Here is a 24,361-nt window from a genome sequence, read left to right as displayed (position 1 = left end):
TTTTAAAGTTTCAATAAGAAAACTGGAACAAAACAGTAATTCCAAGGTTAATGCATTGGATTTCCACCCTTTTTAGTCTGGAAATAAATGTATTATTTTATCATCAAATACATCTCAATACTATAGTTATAGAAGATTGTTCTTTGATGTTTTCCTTATAAATGGCTTGCTGGACAGAACAGGGGCCATCAACTGAGCAGTTGAGACAGCACCTGCTGCCCTTCATCCCCTGAGTCCTGCATGTGCCTGATTCTTTAGTGTGGACCAACTTCAGGTGTGACATTCACAGCAGCAGCAAGGTTGTCTTAGGACTTAGTGTAACTAGTATTTTGTTTAGAAAACAAAAGTTTTGTTAAGATACTGGTGGTCCTTGTTTTCCTCACATCTGTGGTGGGAAAAATTGAAATGTCTACTTTAGTGTATTGATTCTTGAGAGGAATGTCATGTCCACTATCTTCCAACACACACACAAGAGAGAACACCACATGAAGATCCTGAAGTTTCAAATCTCTTTAAGTGAAGTCAGCCTTTCTTTTAAAACTCATTTTGCAAAATGGTAGAGTGCTTTAAAGTTGTGTTGTTTCCATTTTCTAACTAAAAATCCTAAATAAAGCTTGTTAAACATTGGATGCTTGGAATGTTACATTTAGAATCTTCACAAAACACAATGGCATCTAAAGTCCCCTGCCCCCTCCCCCTACCATTGAGTTAATGACAATTGTCTCTGTGGTCTTGCTGAGGAGTTCGCCCACAGGAAAACGTTCCTTGAAGGTGTATGCACTCGATCAGGCAGCTGCACACCCTTGAAGAGCTGACAGGCACAGAGACCAGAAGAGAGAGGACGCGGGCACACCAGAACCAAGAGCTGCGGACTTCTTGTTGGTCCAGAATCCTTTCAATGACAGAGATCTCCTAACCTCATCTGGATAAGGGCCGGCTTCAGTTCTGCACTGGCTGCTGCTCCACTCCATGTGCAGCTGGCAAGCCTTTATGCATCTAACTAGAACAGTGCTTTAAGCTTACTCTCCAAGCATTATCTCTGCAAAAGCAGTGCAAGCTGGTGAGAGACGACTGCTCCGGACCCTAAAGAGTCTGGAGCCCTTCCCAGCGAATTGTCTCTCATCCTGCGGAGCACGCCAGCTCAATTACTGGAGAATGAGGTTGGTCCTTGCCACCGCCCTCCCCTCCTCTCTTCAGTAAGAGCAGGGGAAGAGGAGATCTGCTCCAGTGCGCACGGGAGTGACCAAGTGCAGCTGGCTACCAGGGCAGCGACCTGGACCCGAGTCCTTTCCTCTTTCCACCGCTACACCCGCCCTGTGCGCCCTGACCACAGCGCTGGATCATCCCGGCAGGGCTCGTGGGTGACATCACTCCTGAAGATAGTCGCGCTCTGGTCCTCGCCTTCACAAAGCTTCTATCACTGTGTTTGTGGGTTTGTGGAGAGGGCTTCCTGCGAAGAGAGGCGGACGGTGAGCAGCGACCAACCAGACCAGAAGAGGCAAAAGAGCAGGGGAGAGTGAAGGAGTACCCCAAAGGGTGGCGACATGAAATTCAACGCTGCACACTACCTGCTGCCCCTGCTGCCTGCACTCGTCCTCAGCACCAGGTGAGTCCAGGAGCATGAGGCCCCAAGCAAGGAGGCTGTTCTGGTCAGGGAAGAGGCACCTCCCACCTAAGCAAGATGCTAGCTGGGTGATAAAGGATCAAAATCTTTGGAGAGCACAGCCCATCTATAGTTCCCCCAGGTTCCCGGAGAAAGTCTCAGGATTGCCTCCCTTCAGGGATCAAGAGCATCCCTTCGCAGCAAAATGAAGATAACCCCCACCCCACCCTCACCCTCACCCCTGGAGCCCTGTGGTCAGGAACAGTGAACATGCTGAAGTAGAACATCTTAAAGAGAAAGTAGGGAGAGAAGAAAATATCCCCAGAGTGCCTGTTTACATCAGACCTCTGCTAGTAATTAGGGAACTCCGGTAAGCTGTGGTGAAATTCTAAGATTCAGAGAGCCAGAGAAAGCCTAAGGTACTAAGAGTAGTCCCCAAACTCCTCTGATAGCCCAGCTGAAGTCTTGAGTGGTCTTGGTGGCAGGTGACTTCTTTGGCTGTGTTTAAAGTTACAAGACTGAGGCAGAGAAGAACGTAGTTGATAACAATCGGGTACTGTGCTCCATTACTGGCCACCGATGAGAATTTCAGCCCCAGTACAGAGGACCTATTTTTAGAGGAGAATTCAAACGCACTGACTGAGAAGTGCTTTGTGACTGCTGCTGGGGATCGAGTCTCAAAGTTGGTGATGGGTTTGCTTTCTTCTCCTACAAGCACAGCACAAGGGTGGCCTGTTTCAGTGCCCAGGACTGAATTTATTCTGCATGCCATGAGCACCCTACTGACAGCAACCCCTTTTCCTTGGCCTCCATGAAATAAAATAACACATACAGAACATGAATGGAGACACTAACTGATTGTATAATTCACCAAAACTGTACAAGATTTAGAGAGAAAGTACGAAGCAGGCTCACACGCTGAATTCATGCATCTGTTTCTTGTACTATTTCTTTCAGACCTGCATAACCAAATTTTCCATTCCATGCAAATTGTTCCATTTAGCTACTAAAATTGATAAATTTGGTCTTTCTTTAAATACAACCCAACTGACTTTACAAGACTGAAATCAAACTTGAGTGTTATTTCTTCTAATGATTTGATTGTCATTTCAATTTATAATGCTCTTGTGGTTTTTAAAAGAAATCCACTCTGCCTCCCTTTATTCATAAGACTTCTCTAAGTAATGAGCTCTTTTGAACACTGTGGTAAGCACCAACAGACTAATAAAGTTTGTCTTCCAGTCCTTGCCATTTGCTCTCACTTTCTGCTTTAATAATTACTTGTGCATTCTTTTGAATAGAGAGATATTTCTAAAGTTCATACTTAAGTAGATGCCAGTCAACATACCCATTAAATAGTAAATGGTGGGTCAAGGAAAACCCAACTCACAGTGGCAAGAAAGTCAGGAAGCATCTCTTGACTGCCCATAGTCCATTTGCTTTTTAAAGCAGCTGCCATTAAAGTACACAAGCTCTGTATTCTCCACACAAAGCTTGTTCTACTTCTGTAATGCAAGAGTCATGAACTTTCTATCTATGAAAGTGTTAATTTCTATAGATGTCATTAAGACTGAAAGTCAACACATTTATTACAAAATATTAAGTTAATCTGATTTGATATTAGATAGGAACATTCTACACTACTGGTATTTGAATTTTACAAAAAATACAAGATGTACTTGAAAAGTAAATTTCCATAATTAGTAACCCATTTACATAATTGCCCTGGGCTATTTTATTGTTCTAGATCCCCAGGTCACCTTCTGATGGTGAACATATTTGAAAATGAATGTGACTCTATCAGTGTGTCACTTGCCAGAAGAGAATGGGCTTTGAAGGACTCTCCCAGAAGGCCATTCTCCTTTCGGTAGTCAGCAGTTATCATTGTCATGTGGCAAGCATAAAGGTTAAAACTCAGAGTGCAAAGCTCTGTGAAGACAGTTGTGTTAGTCAGGATGGGCTTGCTATAGTGCTGAGCAACATGGTATGGCTTAGCCATGGCCACCTGTGACTGGTTTTTGTTAGGTGACTTTCTTAGTGTTCCCTTATATGAAGTAATTGCATCTTACATGCTTACACTGTGCTGTCTAAGTCTATAGAGAGTGACAATTGCCGCTTGTTGACTCTAAAGTTCCTTCCAAATGTAGGGAATGTGGAACTAAAACTCTTGATGTGGAAGTACATTTGCCCTGTTATGTGTCTCTCTGAGTATAGATCCTCTATTTGCTTTTTCTGCCATAGGCCGGGTGTTCACCTCTGTCTGGAAGGGAAAGAATGACTGCTTTGAAACAGGTGCTTTAGTTTGAAGAAGACAGATGCTTTATAGTACTGTTCTAGCTATAGTACTATTCCAGGGTGGAAATTCTCAGATAAGCCTGTCTTTTAAATAGGAAGTATTGGAAGCTGTATGTTTTGTTTGCCCTCCCCCTTACTACTACAACTAGAGACCCCACAGACATCAAACAGACATCCCACAATTCCATCAGCATGAACAATATCAGCACCCCTGGCTTAGACTTCATTTGTTCTCAAAGAAACGTGAATGCTCACCTTCATTCAACAAGCATTTTCCTCTACTTTCCCACAGAGCCCCATGGAGAGAGAGAGAGAGAGAGAGAGAGAGAGAGAGAGAGAGAGAGAGAGAGAGAGAGAGAGAGAGAAAGAAAGAAAGAAAGAAAGAAAGAAAGAAAGAAAGAAAGACCTTGATTTCCTGGCATGTTGTCTGTGTTGTTTAGAAAGTACATAGAAATTCAAAACTATATTCAAGCTAATGGTTTGAAAATGTAGCTAATACAAAGATTCATTTAATGTGTGCACAAACCCATCTGGTCAATGAACACAAATACAGGAGAAGGTTGAAGAGCTTTGGAATAGAATAGTTTTACTTTTCAAATAGCTTTATTCTTCAGGAGGATTGAATTGCAATTCCATAGCAATACCTATGCTTCAGAATGAAGAAGTGTAGGGACTGAAAGAATGGTGGGGAAAACAGTTCTTTAGAATTTATTCCTGAAAAGGAACCATGGAGTGCTGGAGGAGGCTTTTGCATTAGCTGCTGAACCTAAGTTCATTTATGCTGTGTTCATGCTCCTGGTGCCTTTAGAATGTGAACTTTGAAGAGACTTGGAAAGTAGCAAGACATAGCAGGGGAGGAGTGCAGGTCTACCAGCTTTCGATGGATTCCATCAGGAACAAATTTGAGCAGATGGTTGGTTATTGTCCTCCTAGTAGGAGTCACCTGTGAGGTCTCCTCTGGGCCCTGATCAGCAGCTGTACCACATGCTTCCTTGGGAATCTATTTGCAGATGACACTGTACACTGTGAATGCCCAACAGGCCCCTCCCTTCTCTGCCTTATTCCAACATCAAGATAAAGCTGTTGGGTATGTCATAGGAAGACAGACCAACAACAGACTCATTTATACACAAAGACACTTTTGAGGAAATGCATTTGCTGTAAGAAGTCTCACTTTAACTACAGTGAAATGATGTGAGGTACTATGAGTTACTCTGTTCAAATCCTTCACACAGTGAGTCTGATGCACACACTTTTAAATAATTGTATCCTTTTGTGTAAATGGACCAAAGAAGTATCTTTAACAGGAGTGTGTGAGAGAGAATATTTTTGCTCCTGAGGCTGCAGCTCCAGCCCTAATTTTCTACTTCCAGCAGCACTCCTTTTTAAAGTGTCACTTTTTGGAAAATGTTTGTAGATCACATTTTCTCTGTGACCGATGTCAGTAACATTTTAAACCTTTACATGTTAACTGTGCAATTGTACCAAGGTAAAAGCCATGCAATTGAAAGCATGAACTTGACCTTTCAACATGGAAACAAAATGTACCTGGGATTGCTGAGGTGTGAAGTGACATTTCCTCATGTGTGATTTGTGATATCAGATGTGTAACTGTTTCTGAGTAAGTATTAAAAGATTTGCTAAAAGTCACTTTAATAGATGGGGCTCAGATATTTAGGTGATCCTTGAAACAGGCAGTATATAAAATTATGATTTCTTCCATTGGAAGTTTATATAAACAGAAAAATATATAAATGTTAAGTTCATATATAAACAGAAAATATATGAACATGTATTATTTTAGTATTTTTGTGATGTTTTTATTTTCACAAAATGAGTTTTCTGACAACCACTCAACACCTGAGTCATGTCATCAATAAAGTTGATTAGATATAACTATATATCTCCTACCAAGACAAGCATACAATTATTATATATTTCACAAATTTGAGTAAGTAACAGCGATCTTTTAATATAAAGCTCCACGTGTGAATTAGGAGAAAATAAATTATTCCAATTCGGAAGTTTTTAATGACAGCAAGATGAAGGTTGTTTTATCTACAGTTTCATGTGATAACGGGAAGAGTTTAGACAGTGGTTTATTGCCATGTGCAGATTTTTTTTTTTTTTGGTAGCAAATAGCACTCATAATAGAACCTCCCTCCTCAAACAAAGTTGTCCTAAAAACTGAACTAATTAGTAAAAGAGTTCAGGTTATTCTGTGGAACAAGTAAGTACCCAGTGAAACTCTTATCGACTGTTAGGAACATTTAATGAAATTCTTGAGTACTGAAAAAGAAAATAAGGTAACTCTCAAAGGAAGATAAGTTGGATGCCATCCAATTAGCATGACACTCTTGTCATCTAAATCAAAGAGAAAGGAATCAGGGGCAGTGACTGTGAGGTGGTATCCAGGCCCCTGTTCTCAAGATTGCTGTGCTGTCACAGTGTCTGCTTGGTTCTGTGTACATTGCTGAATATTATGAAAATTAGAGGTATTTACTTTAAACACAGAGAATGTGATTTAGTTCAAAAGCACAGATTTAGTTACTTGAGTTTCTGTTTATGATGTAATTGCAAGTACACTGTGTAAATCACAACATCAAATCAAAGCCATGAGCATGAGCACAGCTGTCAGGGAATAACTAAGACAGGTTGTCTTCAACACATGGGTAGATAGATTTAAAATTTTGTTTGACTTCCTTTTCTATTTGTCCATTGCTTTCATCATCTACTAGTAATTTTTAAAATTTATAAACACTCAGAAAAATTATAACATCATGTCATGAGATAATCTATACTATAGAAAACATTTTGAAACCCAGTACGGGAAAAGAAGCCTGGCTATTCCATGTCCTAAGAACCATTGTCTGCAGGTTCCTACAGTGGCCAGCACTATGAGCAGATTAGAGTCACAGTGCCCTTGTTATTTTGTATATATGATTCCAGAACTGTTCACAGCCATGCTTAAAAGCAGACATGAAAATTTTATCATTTTTTCAACCTATAAATCTCCTGAGTTGTATTTGTTGCCAATGACATGTACCAAGTGAGTGGACCACTGAACAGGAAGTGATGTGTGAGGAAGAAGGTTTAAAAAGTAGAGTTCAGTTAAGTCTATGACAGAGAAAGGGAGACAGTCACAAATACTCCTATGAACTTCGTTTCATGAGAATACGGGACACAGAGTTATTGACAGTAAATGTCTCCACTCAGACACAAACTGAAGATGAATAGTGATTGCCCTTAACAACACTGACAAATGTCATTAGACCAGAGGTGGGAGCTGCACTGCAGTTACCTCTGACTTGTCTCCTGTTGCTTTGGGGTGTTTGGATCCCTTCAAGTGTACCCTAAGAAGTCTACTGTTGGGAGACAAGCTGAGAGTAAAGATTCTGTTCTAGTCCAATGCTCCATTCTAAAGACAGAAAACTGGGGCTGAGAGTAAGTGAGATTTCTCTAAGGCCACAAATGAAATGTAAGACAAATCCCAGAACTTCCTAAGGGCTTTCCTTTATCATGTCACTCTGCTCACTGACAAATCTCTTTTGTTATCAGGGAACATGAGAACAAGTGGTTGCCACCATGTATGAAGAGGATTCTATTTTGTGTAATTATAAAGCAGAATCAAAGAGTTGTTTCTGACCACAGGTTATCCTGATACACAGCCAGCTATCCAAAAGGAAATTATAGCAAGACCCCCCCCCCGTGCTCTGTTAATTTTAGAAATGAGAGCTGGCCCCTAACTACCCCAGGTCATCTTTAGATCCTGAAGGAGAGCCATTAGGATGTTTTCGCTGTTGTAAACAATTGACTCTGAAAAGATATGCCCAGAGGGGTCCCTGTTGACCATTATACTGTAATGTAAAAGTGATTTTTTAATGCAACTGAGATCTGTTTATTGATGCTACTTGATAAAAATATGCATCCTAGACATTTGCACAAGTATTTCACAGGGGTTAAATCTATGGTGATAACATCAATGTTAAGTAAAGATGTTGAAGTATATTTCAGAGTGTGGCATTTGGCTATATCTTATCCCTCAGTAAATGCTAAGACAAATCTGCTGTGTTGGTTAGGATACATCATACAAGTAACATGTCATTTATCAAGTTTACTAAAACTGGAGATAAATATATTTATTAAATTAATTTCAAAATTGTAAACAGATACAGCCCAAATGACAAACCTATAGTCTAATTTATGGTCCAGGGGAGAAAACAGTGGAGGGCTTTCATAGAAATGTGAAAGAAACCTGTCTGTTTGGAAGAATGCACATGAGAGAGTTCCTAAAGAGAAAAAACTAGACTCCAGATTCTCATCATTGCTGGTAACTAAATAATTGAAGATTATGGTCACTTGGTCCCCCAGCTTGACCTTCTTTTGATGAGAGCATCTCTTTCTTAGAAAGTCATGTAAGGACTTGATGTACTTCCACGTCAGGCCTGTGTAGTCCAAGTAAGTAAGACATCAGTAAGGATTAATATTAATACAGAGTTTCTTTGTGTCTCCTGTGGGGACTGCATCTTCCTCCAGCCAAGATGAGGGTGAGAATTTCTAATATCCACAATCTTAACTTAAGGCATCCTCCTCAGGTCTACAAGCATTTACTCAACAGTAGCATATTCCTTAAATCGATAGTGGAGTGGAATGGGAAAAGGAATCATGTTTGCCCTGCTACATGGAATTAAATTCTAAAATTAAAAAAAACAGATTTATAATCACAGGGATTTGGGATAGTAATTAACTTCTCTTTGCCACCTTTCTTTGGTTCATGAAAATTCGATAACAATGCCTCTCTCATGGAGTTGTCGAGAGGATTAATTATGATAATGTATGCAAATAAATTGTCCAGCTCAAATAAACACAGCTCAACATACCACCATCATTATTACATGATTAAAAGGTTTTGGCAAAGCTTATTTTACTAACATGTTTTTTGAATTTCAGAAAGCAATCTTGAATATAAACCTCACACTATTGTACATGAGCAAATTAGAGCTGGTGGGACAGCTATTTTGAAGTTTAAGGCTACCTTGAACTATGAAATGCTTCTTCATTATCAATGAAGAAAACTATTTGCAATACAGTGCAGAGGTCAGTTCTTATCATCCAAACCAGTCCCCACTTGGGAAGACTAAATTAAATATCCATGATACTCTCAAGAAAAAAGAAATCAGGGTCACATTATCCATTCCAGGTCTATAGTCTCCAAATTGTGTTGGCAATATGGTTAAAATTTTTAAAAAATAAAGTTATTCAAAGTATAGTCTAGCAACATCTCATCAACGGCTTTGAGGAAAGTTCATTAAGCAGACTTCATAGTTTGAGTCCATCTGATCAGGGCAGGCACACAAGGATGCATCATCAGTGAGGAAAATATACTCACTGGCAAGTCCTAGGCATAGTGAGAGCACTGGACTGCTCCTACTCAGTAGTTCCCCAGAGGCAAGGCCCAGTCTGGGTGTTAAAAATGGTCCAGAAAAGGCAGGAGTGTGAGAGAGGGTAGGAGCCTAGCACAGGAGAGCTTTTAGAATGCTGTGAGCATGTTAAAGAGATTTGAATCAAAAGAAAAAGTTCTCAACTGATGGACTTTCTGCCTTAAAAAATACACAAGTTCCTCTTTCTCATGTTCAAGATCATTCCTTGATGATCTTTTCAGTAACTGAACCTTTGGCATTGAATAGGAAATGGGGAAAATCTCTGCATTGCAAAAGAAACAAGAAGATGTATGAAAAATTGAAGTGACATGTTGGGAAAAGGCAGATATGGTTGAAAGATTCAGTTATTATTGAGAGTGTAGATTTATTTCTTCCACAGAGAGGAATGTGACAAATAAGTTCACAAGAAAAGTGGAGAAAATTGCTCTTTTCCTGATGCTATAGCTTGGGAAACTATAGAAATGTATCGAATCCTTGCTTTTTAATGTTCCGTACAGATTTTTATTTCAGCTGTTCACTTTATAGCACTGTGGGCTATAGGCCCAACCAGCATTCCTGAGGATGTAGCAAGCCTCTGAAGATGTTATAAGTACTTACTTGCTGTGAGTTAACCCACGTGTTTAGCAATGTTCCCACTATGCATGTTATATACCTAGGGAGATCTAGACTTTGAATTTTAATGATTAGCCCACCTTCTTCTAAAAAGAAAGTACTCAGATCTCAGTCTGTTGTTCTGAAAATGACTCTATCAATGGAATCTCAACGTTACTTATAAAATCTCCATATAAAAGCACACACAACACAACAGTAAAGAACAAAAGTATTCTAATAACCTACTAATGGGAGCTGGAAAGATGGCTCAATGGTTAAGAATACTTTATGTTCTTCCAGAGGACCTAGGTTCAATTTCCAGTATCCACATAGTAGCTCATAACCGTATGTTACTCTAGTCTCAGGGTACCTAACACTCTTTTCCTGGCCTTAATGGCACCAGGCAAGCACATGATAAACAAACATATTACAGGCAAAGAACCTAGTCACATTAAACAGAAGTGTGCTATAGGACTGACCCAGACCTTCTGAATGTGGGTGTCAGTTAGAAGGCCTGGGCAGTCTATGGGGCCTCTGGCAGTGGATCAGTATTTATCTTCAGTGTACAAATGGACTTTGAGAGCCAATTCCCCATAGAGGGATACTCTTTCAGCCTGGACATACTGGGGAGGGCCTAGGCCCTGCTCCTAATGACAGGACAGACTTTGGAGATCCCCCATGGAAGGCCTCACCCCCTGGGGAGCTGAAAGGGGATGGGATGGGGGCAGTGGAGGGCAGGGAAGGAGAGGAGGGAGAGGGAACTAGGATTGATATGTAAAACAAGCTTGTTTCTAATTTAAATAAAAATACGAGGAAAAAATACAATTTAATAGTTCTCCACTCTTGTCTTCCTCCAACTCTTTCTTCAGAAGCTGGTTATCAACTGTAGCTATCTTTGTCCTCACCCTTCCAAGGAGAGGATCTCAACCATGATGAAAAGTATAAAAAATAAAATAAAGTAGGGATGGGATAGGGGGTTGGTGGGGGGGGCAGGGGAGGAGGGGGAGGGAGAGGGAACTGGGATTGGCATTAAAAATAAGCTTGTTCCTAATTTAAATTAAAAAGTAAAAAAAAAAAAGTGTGCTGCTAATAAGAATGTTGAAACCACTTATTCTCATGAGCTGGGAGGATGTGTGACATTAAAATATCCTTAAAATAAATCAAAGACTTTTATCAATTTGAAGACAGGAAAACCTGTGGCTTTCGTTAAAAATTCAAAAATTTCCAGGCAGTTTATCTTTCCTTTCTGAAAATGAGTGTGTTCTCTGATGACTGTTTCTCAACATATGCTCTTCATTGTGTGAGGAAGAGCATGTCCTGGGGGGAATCTGAACGAGACAGCTCTGGTCTGGGCTCCTGAGTTAGGCAAATCAGATCAGTTTTCTGAGGAAGAAGGCAGTGGATTTTTAACTTAATTCAATGCCTCCAGTAAACATGAAAGTATGAGAGCACCTCTTCACAGAGTTTGGAACTCTTTGAGCTCATTGGCATTAACTAAAAGTGAACATGGCCTCTCAAATCAGGGGACTATTGTAGTGTGTGGCAAAATTCACACTGTTTACTGGGGATAAATATATTTAGTATGTGGATAGGTTATCTCACACCAAGATGTATTTCTCAATCAAGTTACATGAAAAGTATTTTCTGCCTCATTTGTTGTTCTCCAAAGAGGAAAAAATCATATAAATTAAATGCTATTTGCATGTATTCTCAGGGGTACTAGACAAAAAGGAGTGAAATCACTAGGATACACTGAAAAGTGTGGACTTCAACATCAGCACCAAAGTCTGTAACAGGGAGGCAACAATACCCATGACCTGCATGAGCAACAGAACAACATGCTGGTGGCTTCTTCACACAAGAGGTCTGAGTTTTCATTTCAGGCTAAGGTGATATTTCCCTAGTGAACAAGTTCTCCATCTGTCATGGACACAATTGTGTTTCTCTGATGGGCAAATCATTTTCTGCATAAATTTGCTGAGCTAACTAGCAAGTGAAACATTTTAGACTTTTGTTTCCCCTTGTCATTTTTGTCTGCAGTATTTGTTTTCTTTTTGTGTGAAAAATAAATAATCCAATGTATGTAATAAATACGCTTAATCAGATTAATCCTCATAGCATTCTCTGAGGTGTAAGCAAACTGAGGGGATGAGGCTGATCTCTTTTTAAAGCCTGTGATAAGTTCAAATCCTATTGACACGATGCTCAAGTGGGTGATGGATGATTGTGTCCATGGTACTAAACCAGCAGACTGACTCTAAATTGAATTTGCATCATTTTATCATTCTGTTTTCTTTTCGCTCAAAAACATGAAGTAAAATAACATAGTGAAATAAAATGGTTGAAGAGTGTACTTAATAAAGGCAGGAAGTAAAAATCACAGAACTTGCCAGGCAGTAGTGACCCACCACTTTGATTCCAGGACCAGGGAGGCAGAGGCAGGTGGATCTTTGTGAGTTCAAGGCCAGCCTGGTCTACAAAGCTACACACAAAAACCCTGTCTCAAAAAACCAGAAAAACAAACAAACAAACAAAAAACATAGAACTTTCTCTGAAATGTCTTCTATCACATCTATTAAAATCAACAGAAGATTCTTTCCATAATGTTTATTTTATCCATTTCTGCTGTGAAAGGAAATTACTATGTATCAGTAATGAATAGTTCTTTCATGTGTGCCCTATTTTGCATAATGGCTAATGATTGTATTTGTCCCTCTCTGGGTGCAGGTGCTGCTCTAATATTAATCACAGGGCTTGAATAGGGCTGTAAAATTGAGTTGACACTTTGATATCACCAGTTCCTTGAGTCTGAGTGATATTATTCTAGGCAGAGCTAATATTCAAGTAAAAATTCTTAAAACAGTCAACAGTAGCTAGTGAGTTTTGTTGTTGCTGCTGTTGATGTTTTGTTTTGTTTTTTCATATATAATAATTTTGTGATGAATTTCTCTAGAGTTCCTGCATTCAATGCTTCTTCAATACTTTGTGAAGTCCTTACCTTACAGATTAAGATGTTAAGAATCAGAAAAGCTAATAAATTTAAGGTCATAATTAATAAAGAGCCTCTATTTGACCCCATGATTTAATGGGCATAAGCAGCAACGTTGGAGTACTGAGACAATAATGGTTACAGGTAAAACTTGCAGCATTCAGACTCGGGGGAAGTAAAGCAGAAACAAAGGGCCTGATGGGAAATGCATGAGGACTGGTGGGAATAGGCATGAGTGTCATGACTTAGGAACACACTTGCTCACAGGGGGATCAGTGTGCCTCCTATCTATTAAGAGGTTTCACCTTCTATTTACATATGTGGAAAGTGACAGATTTGTTTTTAGCTCAGCTGAGTTTGAGCTTGACCATGTTGTCTAAAACAACAACAGCATCAGCATTAACCTTAGCCAATGAGATAGCCAACAACAAACATATGAAGCCTAAGAACTCTGAAGTTGCTCTCCTACTATTGACCAGGAGATGGCATTGTGAAGCATTCTAGTCCTCTTCACTAGACTTAATCCCTTACAGGCTTCATACATTAATCCCAAAGTTGACTTGAGTAAGGTTTGATTTCAAATAAAAATCATTGACATGGAGGTATACATTGTATATATCCATATAATGCACACAGTTACTTATATGGAGATGCTGCTTAGTGGTACAGCATGGTCAAAGTCCTGTGTTCTATCCCCAGTAACAGCCCCCAAATAAAATAATATACATATACATATACATATGGTAAAACTCTCAATCTCTCTCTCTCTCTCTCTCTCTCTCTCTCTCTCTCTCTCTGTGTGTGTGTGTGTGTGTGTGTGTGTGTGTGTGTGTACCATCTCTCATTTCCACTTTTCTGAGGCTGTTTTGTGATGTACAATTCAGACTAATTCTATTACCAAGTGGAGGGGCACTTCGCATGTTTGTCTTCCTTCTTAAGAGGAAATGTGCATGAAAATTTAATATGCACCAATTCTCCCATATACACTGCAACTTAGAATCATTACATCAAAGTACTTTTTAATGACAGCCTTATAGGGCAATAAGAATCTTGTGAGAGGGACATAATATCATACTTTTTCATATTTCAATCTTAATATCTCGTGCATGCTCACACATATTCACAACACTCATATAGGAATGAGTAATCGCCTCTTCTTATAGATGAGGTGATTGTTAGTGATGGGAGCTGCATGACACAAACATGAGCTCTGAGTTCCACTTTTGCAATGTCAAAGTTGCATGTAGACAGTTGGTGAATAAAGGGACCAGATGTTTGGCAATTCTGGCTTTGGTCACCACTTGTTTTCCGTCTGTTCATAAATTGGTGTCAGAACCTGCCTCCACATCTTGCCTACTTAATAGTAAAAATACAGTGTTGTGTATCTATTAGTAAATCTCAGTGTATTGTTGCTTTAAATATGGTACAAATTCATTTCTTTTTCATGAATTTTAATATAAAATATACAAAATGAAGAGCTTGTTAGTTCTCCATGGTTGGTAAGTGGACAATCCATACAGTTTCATAGCTTCCATAAGCCTCAGATATTTCCACAGTCATCCACCCTTCTTCTACCAAATGTGTATATACATCAGCATTATCCTCAAGATAATGGCAAGAACACACAACATCACCACAGAGCCAAGCTTAGGTATGCATTTAACGAACACTGCCCTTTAACACACATTCATGGTGGGTACTAGCACAGTAGGTGTTTCCATTACCAGTCATGCATTTAATAAACTACATAAGTTTTTCAAAAATTTCACAACTGATTGGTGTTGGATGGTTTTTCGACAACAAATCAAATAAAACATTTGTCCTAATACTGCTTAAGGCTCAGCTGGGATGTTTAATAGTCTGGGTATAGTATAAGTGTTTTTGGTTTAGAAGAAATTTTATCACAAACCAAAGAGCATCTGTGTGTGTAAGCCTGTATGTGTGCATATGTTTATATATAGTGTTTAATGCCTGTTTTGATATTAAAGACAGATCTATCAATATTTACATGCCTATATAACCCTGCATTTTCAATTTCTAATTATAGAAGAATTTTTAAAGCATTTCCGGGCTCTAAATTTTAAACATCTTTCTTAAGCTGCAAGCAAAGGAAAGGCCAAATCTAAGTTGTACCATGGAAGATCAATCAACTAATTTTATCAGCACCAAGTATACAATAAATTCTTGGCATAAATCAATTTTTCTTTCAGTACATCAGCAGTCATTTTGTCCCTGTGACCTTTCAGAGAATGATTGTATACAGTGTTTATTCCAAATTTTCAATGGAAAGGTGATGGACTAGGAAAATAAGGGCTTTCCAACAGAATACTATGTGCAAGACTAAGCATGGACTGAGCTAAGGGAGTGTTTGATGTGTGCCAGAAATGTGCCTTTGGCAAGTACAGTCAGGGCTCCTAGGCTATGGGATGTAATAACAAGCTCATATGGCTGGGGAATAGAGTAGTCTTATGGAGGCAGAATGTTTTAAAGATGAGAGGTGAGCATTGCACTCATCAGACATGTATGATGTGTCACTGATGCAAAATACTGAAAGGAAGTTTCTCTTCTTTTTGTTCCGTCAATAAAAATGACAAACTGGCAGAAACATTCAGGGGAATAAAACCATAAAGGCAGACAGAAAAGAACTTCTCTGATTCTTCATCCATAGTATAATAGAATGAGAAGAATGCTTTGTTCTTTTTCCCACATTGCTATAACAAGGTGTCTGAAGCCAGACACTTTACAAAGCAAAAAGGATTTACTGGGTCATAATTTTGAAGGCTGTAACTTCAACATTGTGCATCTGCAATGGTTCAGTCTCTGGTGAAGTCTAACAGTGGATGACTTCCTCAAAAGAGCATGAACAAAAGAAAGATGGCTTCATGGAACAGAAAGCAAGAAAGGAGGGGAAAGGCTTGCCTGTTTCATCACCTCATGAGAGGTAGATAGCTGTTGGGAGGTCACACCCTTTGAAACCTATTCTCTTACTACAGTTTATGTCCTGCGCAACAAGATCACTAGTTATGATTGACTTTTGGGCCACTAGAAGGAATAACTAGATCATTGGTTGATCTATAGTAAGTAAGTTCATTAAAATAATACTTACAAAGAATCTACCAAAGGCCAAATAAATACTACAGGAAATAACCTTAATTGTCAAGGATCTGAGATACATAGCCAAGGCCCTTCCTGTAGAAGGTTGCCATCTGAAGGGAAGAGTAGAATTCTCTACCTCAAGGAGTCAGAAAGAGAAATTCAGGGAAGCTGCCACAGAAGTAAATTACTGTTAAATTAGACTTAGCTTCTTTCAAAACTAAGAGGAATTTCAACTCACATTTTTGTTTGAGAAATAAATTCCTGGGGGAATATCACCTTGTGTAAAAGCATTAAGATGAAGTTTTATTAATGACAGTCCCCAACTGTCCATGACTATTTTGGGTCTTACAGATTTTTTAAAGAATTTAAGACCTCAGGGTAGGTTTGCATGGGTGGTACAATTTGAGATCAAATTTCCAAGGGGAAGTGTTGTCTATGGAGACTGGCCCAAGCAGAGGAGGCTGTCCCAAGCAGAGGGTGGCCCACCTGATACTGAATCTCAGTCTTTCATGTTACTCGATATGCAGTCTTGAAAGGCCTTTGCCTGTTTATGTAGGTTGTACTGGAAAAATAACAAAATTGAAGTCCTGTTGTAAAGAATAACAGATACTTTTTCCAAAAACAGAACCCCACTTCTACTTGGTTGAAATGTGCTACATTTATTTAGCACTGAACTATGGAAATGGTTGCAAACTAGAAAATTATTTCTTTCAAATAGTAGTAGTAGTAGTAACAGTAATAGGGTGTTATGAGTCTCTGTGTGTGTCTCTGTGTGTATGTCTGTATGTGCGTGTGTCTGACTGTGTGTTTGTGTGTGCATGTGTGTGCCAGAGAGGGCACAGTGTAACAGGCTCATATAGCAAGTATTTTACTCATTGATATGTCTCACCAGCCCCATAAAACTATTCATGTAGGGTGTGTACATGTCTTACATAGATATGATGTATGACTAAGTCATAATTTGTGCTGTGAAATTGTGTGGCCATTCACGATAGAGAAACTCTGTGACTCTGTATGGGCTCTAGAGCTGACTTTTATTATGCTCTTTCCTTCTTTATTCTTTCTCCTTTCCCTCCTCTTCATAGTCTACCATCCCTTCCCCCATTCTCTTCCTCTTTCTCCTCCTCCTTTTCATCTTCCATCTTTAAGTTGCCTAGGTTGTTCTCTGGCCACAGACTTCCAAATGCTGATATTATAGGCTTGCAAACCAAGCTGTGCTCCAACATTTGAATTTAAACATGGCACTCTGGGAATTTTCTTTGAACATCAGATGCTAACTTAACACATTTTCAATGAGGTTCTTCTGACTTGGAAACAAGAATATTGCTGTAAGGGAAGGATTCTTTCAAATGAAGGAACCAAGTTTTTCAAGCTTCATAATTATCACTAAACAGACAACCTTAATAAATGAGAACAATAATATTATAGTACTTAGGGAGTAGATATCACCTCATGTAATTAGTATGTTACATAATTCATCTTACCTAATCCATAGTTAAGAGATTTGCATCAGCTTCCTAGTTAGCAGCAGGATATGAAGTTAAGCCAAGGGCTGTAAAATCCTAACATGTTTATCATTGAAGTAATAGATGTTCAACATCTTTCATTAGTTGTGGAAAAATATCTGACCTTACTATTTCCCCAAAGGCAGTCTAAATTCATAATATTGGTGAACATAGAATGCCACCCCAAAGACATCCTTTGTATACATAGCCAGCGAAAACTCTCTTTCCTTGATCAAACATCCAGAAATGTACTAAATGTACTAAAGGACATGTTTGTTGAATATGTTTAATAGAGTTTTGAGAGTATTAATTTGGTGATAGGAGCCTCAAGTGGGTGGTGGATTTTGTTAGGAAATTTTCTATCTAATCTGCACAGTGCTTGTTTTTGTTCAATAGCTAGCTTGCAGCAGCAAGCCCAGGTGTCAGGTAACCTTACAAATGCTTTCTTTTTATTTGATTTCTTTAGTTAATCACATTCCTTGGCTTATAAATTTACTTCAGGAGCTGCACAGCTAAGTGCCTTTCAGGACTCTAACAATAAAATCCCTAATATCTGGAAACCTTTAATTTTTAGGGAATTTGAATTAGAGGATTTTGAAGTCCTGAATCTTTGTAAGTGGGGACTCTGGTAGAAAAACAGCTGTCATATTGCAGTGGTATTATCACAAACAGAATTAAATGCATAGCACTTGCTACTCCACTTACTACTGTTATGACTGGAAATGGAGTCACCAGTGGCAGAAAGGGAAGGCAGAGGACACTGCTATATAGGGATAGCTGTGTGTGCAGTTAGATTTGAATGGCATTGTGAAGTTATTCCTGCAAGACAAACCAGCTGAGATGATGGAGTTCCTGTCAGAGGAAGCACACACATAAGGACCTTGCAAAATTTGTGAAAATGCACAGTATTATGTGTGGGAAGTTACGTTTCTATAAGTCAAGAATAATAGCAGAACTCTTAACACTGGACAGAAATTGGAATACTCGCTCCAAATTCTCATTCACATTTTTCTGCTGTTGTGTTATTAATCCATGTTGAGGGAAGTGTAATTAGTCTGTTTATATAAGAATTAGAATCAGGGCCAGACTAGGTTTAGGAAGCCCTGATACTACAGCACAATTGTTAATAGCTCAGGAAGTTAGGGGGTTTTGGCAATACTAAGCTCACTAATGAACAAACCCAAAAGGATTCCCTCCATCTTTCAGAATAGCAAAACCCATCCATGGTAAACAGGAAAAATGATGGCATACACTTGAGTTCACTGCATCCCAGACTACTCCAGATTTCCATGCACTGGCTACCTATCTTTCTGAGTAGTGAGACAGTAATACTGGCAAGCAGCCAGTTTTGTCTAAAGGATTTGCTCACTACCGCTAGGAAAAGGAGAAACTAAATCTTGTGTAAAAAATAAGCAGGCCCCTCCCAGAGGATATGGGATCTTGATTGCACCTTCCCCATTTTCTCCACTGCAATCCTGGTTGACATACTCCAGAGGACACTGGGAAAGGTTTTGAAGAACATCCTGCTTCCTGTGGAAAGGAGTTAAGCCAGGCAGGCCCTTTACTGAATTCATGGGTAACTTTACCTTCATAGGAAGGGACAAGAACAAGGTCAGGGATGCACCAGGCAGTTCTAACCCAGCTCAGAATACTGTGTTTATAACACATTCTGCAGTTGTTTAGGACTATAATCAAGAAAGGGAGATGAGATAATTGCTCTTAGGCCAGATATAGAAACAACATGGAGTCAGCAAGCCCCAAAGTGAACTGCATTGGAGTAAGTAAAGCACAGGACCTAAAGCAAAGGAAGCTGAAATACAACCTTATGTTCTAAGGTCCAGGATCAACATGGAGAAAGGAAGGAGAATCACAGGGATGCATGGTAATCATGTCATATAGCCAGAGATAGCAAAACAACAAAACAAAACAAAACAAAACAACAGCAAAACAGAAACACCTCCATTGGCCTTTGTACTGCCTTAAATCTTCATATCATTTTATTGTCTTAGCAAATACTATAAGATTCTCTTAATCAGTTAGAAATTTACATTACATCTCCAAAGTGATACCTGTAGGAGATTTAGACACATACCTGTCTGTGTGCATACTAATTAAGAGCCTGGACTCTTTTCATAATCCTTACAAACTTGACTTGGAAATGACAAGCGGGTGGTCCCCAGGAGGGACTCATTCAAGACTTAATCGTCCATCCTTTGTGTGGAGGAAATCCAAGTAGTAGCTGGTTATACAAATTACATTTCTGCCTTCATCCAGTGAAAAATGTTCAAATCCTTTTCTTTTTGGCCTTTAGGCATAAGGTCTATACTCTCCCCAGACTTAGTTACATTTGTTCACTTTGAAGAAAAGTTAGACAGATGCATGGCCTTGTTAAACCTGGTTAGCTGTCACATTACAGTGCCCTCCTGTGTTTTGATTGTAAAATGTCCCTCACAGGTTCATGTGTTTTTAACTTGCTCTTCATCTGTATTTGTAGTGTTGTTTTGGGGAAGGTTTAGAATACTTTGGAATTGGGCCCTAGAGGAAGATATGGACCTCAAAGGGTGTGCCTGTTCAGACTCTGGTCTGCTTTCTCCAATTGAATCTAGTCTTTTTTCTTTCTTGCCCCAAAGTATCCCTACTTCCACATTTTGTTTGTTTTCAGCTCACTGCATTTAATTAGGATTTACTGCATGAATGTGAATAAGGAGGCTATTCGCATGAGTGGAGACAATGCACTAGTAGTGTATCACAAAGGCCTTAGACTCCACTGCCCCCACCAATCATTAGCTGCCTATAGTTCCTCAAGCAGGGGTGAGGGTTTATAAGCCATGATAGAATATTAGCATCTCCTGTCTTGTGCAAGTCTCAAGCAATTAGCCACTGTTGCCGTGACTTCATGAGTACCATAGCCATACTATGTCCAGAAGGGAGCTTTTCACAGTACTCCTCTATACCTTAAACTATTTCTATACTCCCCTGCACATGTTCCCTGAGCCTTGGAAAGGATGATATAGATACTCCTTTTAGAGGTATGCAATCAACACTTAACTTTTCCCAATACTTTGACCTATCATGAGCCTCTGAATTAATCATCCCCCACTGAAAACAAAAGCTTGTCTGGCTAAGACTGAAAGCAGTATAAGCATGTATGAGTATATCATACATATTTAGAAGGCAATTTGATATCTTGTCCATATAACAATAGGCTCTCTTCTATGCAAAAGTTCTAGTCACAGACTTTTAAACTGGTTTACAATACCGAGCATGCTGATTTTTCACTAGAAGACACATCTTTCCCAGCAGGTTGGTATTATAGCTTGCATGAGTCAAAGCTGGGTTAAGACCATTGATTACTTTTCTCTATGAAATAGCCTGTATAGCATCTTCCTTCACTGTGGAAGTAAGACAGTCAGGAGGGAGTTCTAGCCTGATTCCTCTATGTCTCAAATCTAAAGTGTAAAGTGCATTAAGCAATACAGTCATATATAATTCTGGTGGGAAACAAAAAGTAATGATAACAGTCTGTTGTATTTTTTCAGGGTGGTCTGTGGACCTAAACTTCATGAGTATATATCCCAAATATCTTGTTTAGTAATAAGTGATTCGGGGAAGCAGCATTATTCAACCATGTTTTCTAACTAACTTACAAAACAGCAGAATTCCATGTTTTTCTTCATTTATCTGTGCTTTTAATTTCTCCATCCTCCCCTTTCTCACAATTTCTCAACTCCATCCCTACTTAAACCTTTCCACTCACAACATTGCCCTCTCTTCTTTATTCATAGGAATTCTACTTTACAAGTCTGCAATTATTTTTATACTATGAAAAAAATCCAAATCATATATTCAAAACATTGACTCAGAATGGATGTTATCACCTGCATATCATTAAAATATTATGCTTAAAGTTAACAGTCGTGGATTATTTAGAGTATTTGAGTCACATCTCAATAATGATATTTTCTTCTCTCAAAGTACAAAATTTTACCTTCCAGTTGAAACAATATATGTCAGTATCATATCTACTTTGATCAGAGTTATGTTTTAAGACAAAAGAGAGAGAGACAAATTCTCTCTCTCTTGCTCTGTCTCTTTCTCTCTCTCTCTCTCTCTCTCTCTCTCTGTGTGTGTGTGTGTGTGTGTGTGTGTGTGTGTGTGTGTGTACATGTGTATGTGTAGGCACATGCTTTCACAATGTGCTTGTGCATGTGTTCATGTGAGAGATTTACTATAGAAAATGAATTTCTGGATTATAAGTTCTATGTGGTTCCTGAATCTTCCATTTGCCATCTGTCATCTCCTGAAGAACCAAGAGAACCTGTACAATTCACCATGATTCTAAATATGTGACAATTGTGCTGGCTTGATATGCAGTCAGCTGATTTCCAAATTTTAGGAGGTAGTAGGAATGCTTACACTCAAGGGCAAGGAAAGATGATATTAAGGAAAAAGAAGTATAATCACGCTTTTTCATTGGGACTGTTGGCTCTCCAACAATGACATAGAGACTTCTCATCAATTAAGAAATCTTGACCCATAGCTTAGGCTTGTTTCTAAATAGCTGTTGTAACTAAAATTAACCCATTTATATTATTTTTTGCCTCATGGTTTAATTACCTTGTAGTGTCTATCCTGTTCACTCTACATCTCCTGGCATCTCTACCCTTCTTCTTTCCAGGGTCCTCATTGCCCTGAAAAACCTGCCTAGCTATTTGCTGTTCTGTACTTTATTAAACCAATTCAAGTGATACATCTTCACAAATACAAAAAGAATATTCCACAATATTTCCCCATTTTGTCGAAATAAAAAGGAAAGTTTATATCTCTAACAGTAAGACAATATGCAATAAGACAAGTTATTAGGTATTGTTGAAATAGAAAAGAACAATATTAACTTTAAAAATGAAACTATATACAATAAAAATAATTATCAAGTAAGAATTACATTTGCACTATCCAGTACATTTGCATTTGGCAAACTCAGAGAAAATACTCCATTATTAATCCTATCTTGGTGTGTCCAATTTTTTTTTTTACCTAATTCACCTTCTATGATAACTAAGGAAACTATAATTACCTAGTCATCAACTCCCTCAAAGATCACAAAATGATATAGTATTGCCTGAGAGCTAGCTGTATCATCTGTCATCCAGTTTTTATGTAATGGGAAAGTACAAGACTTCTCTGAAGTCCTGACTGGAATAATCTGTGGGACTGGACCATCTCAGTCAGCAGCCTTTAAGCTATCATGGATGCTGAGGAAACTAACAGAAGCTATTATTTCTCTGAGGAAATTGCAGCAGAGGCAATCTGAGAGGCTGGATTACTTGCAGTGCCCATTTTCAATGGTATCTGGTCCCATTGCTCTAAAAACACAAACTTTAAAAGGTAACATACTTATCTGCATTAACACAAGTATGGACTATGTATTGCATACAAGTCAACCAAAGAGAATTCTTTTGTTTTGTGTTTGAGCTCGTTAAATATATGTCACCTGTCTTGTAGTTTTGCTAGGTTTATTTCTTTATGCCCATAGACAGGATTTTCAGGGGGCCTTCCCCCATCAAATGTGATTCAACCTTGAATGGATCCACAGCCATTCATTTTTTGTGGAAACAAAAGCATAACCTCTTCCCCAACGTATCATATTTTTGACTTCCATTTTGAAGTTGAGAAATTTTAAAAGTATATAGGTTAGTTTAATTTAGTAGTTTTTATAATCCAATGTTTCTCAGCAGCTATTGTTTGCTCATCAGCAATCAAAGTAAAAAAATTAAAGTCAATACAACACTATAAGGATCCAAACTCCCTGTGTATTTCCCATCTCTCTGTAGCTTACTTTTTATTATTTTATTTTCTCTTTAAAACCTTTTTTTGTTATATATGAATTTTTCCCCTATGGCTGTCTATATTTTCTTTTCTTTCTCAGGCCTATGTACTTTTTAAAAACACACTGTGAACTGTTTAGAGTATTTTTTCTGTGTAGATCTGTTTTTTACCTAGAATCTGGAGGGTTCTCTGATTGTGTGACACAAATCTTAAATTGTTATTCAGCCTTCTTGGCTCAGTTTAGCACATGGTGCATGGTACTACTGGCTGGTTCCAGACTACAAGCAGTCTCTGTCCTCTGAGCATACCCAAGAGACACTGGCCACCAGGAAGCCATATGCCAAGACACTGTGTTTGACTCAGTGTTTTAAACTTTTTTTAAAAAAGCTTTCTCAAGCCTTGTGTGGATATACATGGCCCCATGTTGGGCACCATATATAATCAGACATTTTCATTGGGAATGCTGGTTCCTCAATAATGACACAGAGACATCTTATTAATTATGAAATATCAGACAATAACTTAAGCTTGTTTGTAACTAGCTCTTATAACTTAAATTAACCCAATTCTATTCATTTACTTTTCACCTTGTGCCTTTATTAATTCATCTCTATAGTGCTCATCCTGATTGCTCTGTCTCTCGATGTATTTCCATCCTTCTTCATCCCAGAGTCCTCTCTGTACCAAAAGTCCTGCCTAGCAATTGGCCATTGAGTTTCTTATTAAAACAATCCAAGTGACACATCTTCACAGTGTACAAAAAGATTATTCCACAAAAAGAAGAACTTTGTCTTTCTTTCCCCTTCTGATCTATCTGAGCTGTCAGAATATTGAGTAATGACTATATGTAATTGGGGCACCAGCTGCTTTACTGTGCTCACAACCTCATGCACACCTTGAAAAAATGTATTATGTACTGTCAAGACATCCATAATGTTGTTCATTTGGCACACAGAAGTAAACATCGCATATTTTAATGGGCAATGAAACTACATCTGCATGATGTCTCCTA

At 38.7% G+C, this 24,361-nt stretch overlaps 1 protein-coding gene across 1 annotated transcript in view; it reads left to right on the top strand.

Annotated features, from left to right (window-relative positions):
• Positions 1–1,544: 1,544 nt before the first annotated feature.
• Luzp2 (leucine zipper protein 2) overlaps positions 1,545–24,361 on the top strand; it is a 367,538-nt gene continuing 344,721 nt past the window's right edge. The window contains exon 1 of the mRNA XM_027404754.2: positions 1,545–1,606. Within this exon, the coding sequence (XP_027260555.1) occupies positions 1,545–1,606 (62 nt within the window). The remainder of the gene's footprint in view (positions 1,607–24,361) is intronic.

This window comes from Cricetulus griseus, chromosome 3, assembly GCF_003668045.3.
Source record: "Cricetulus griseus strain 17A/GY chromosome 3, alternate assembly CriGri-PICRH-1.0, whole genome shotgun sequence".
NCBI lineage: Eukaryota > Metazoa > Chordata > Mammalia > Rodentia > Cricetidae > Cricetulus > Cricetulus griseus.
This window is presented reverse-complemented; position numbering and strand designations above follow the sequence as displayed.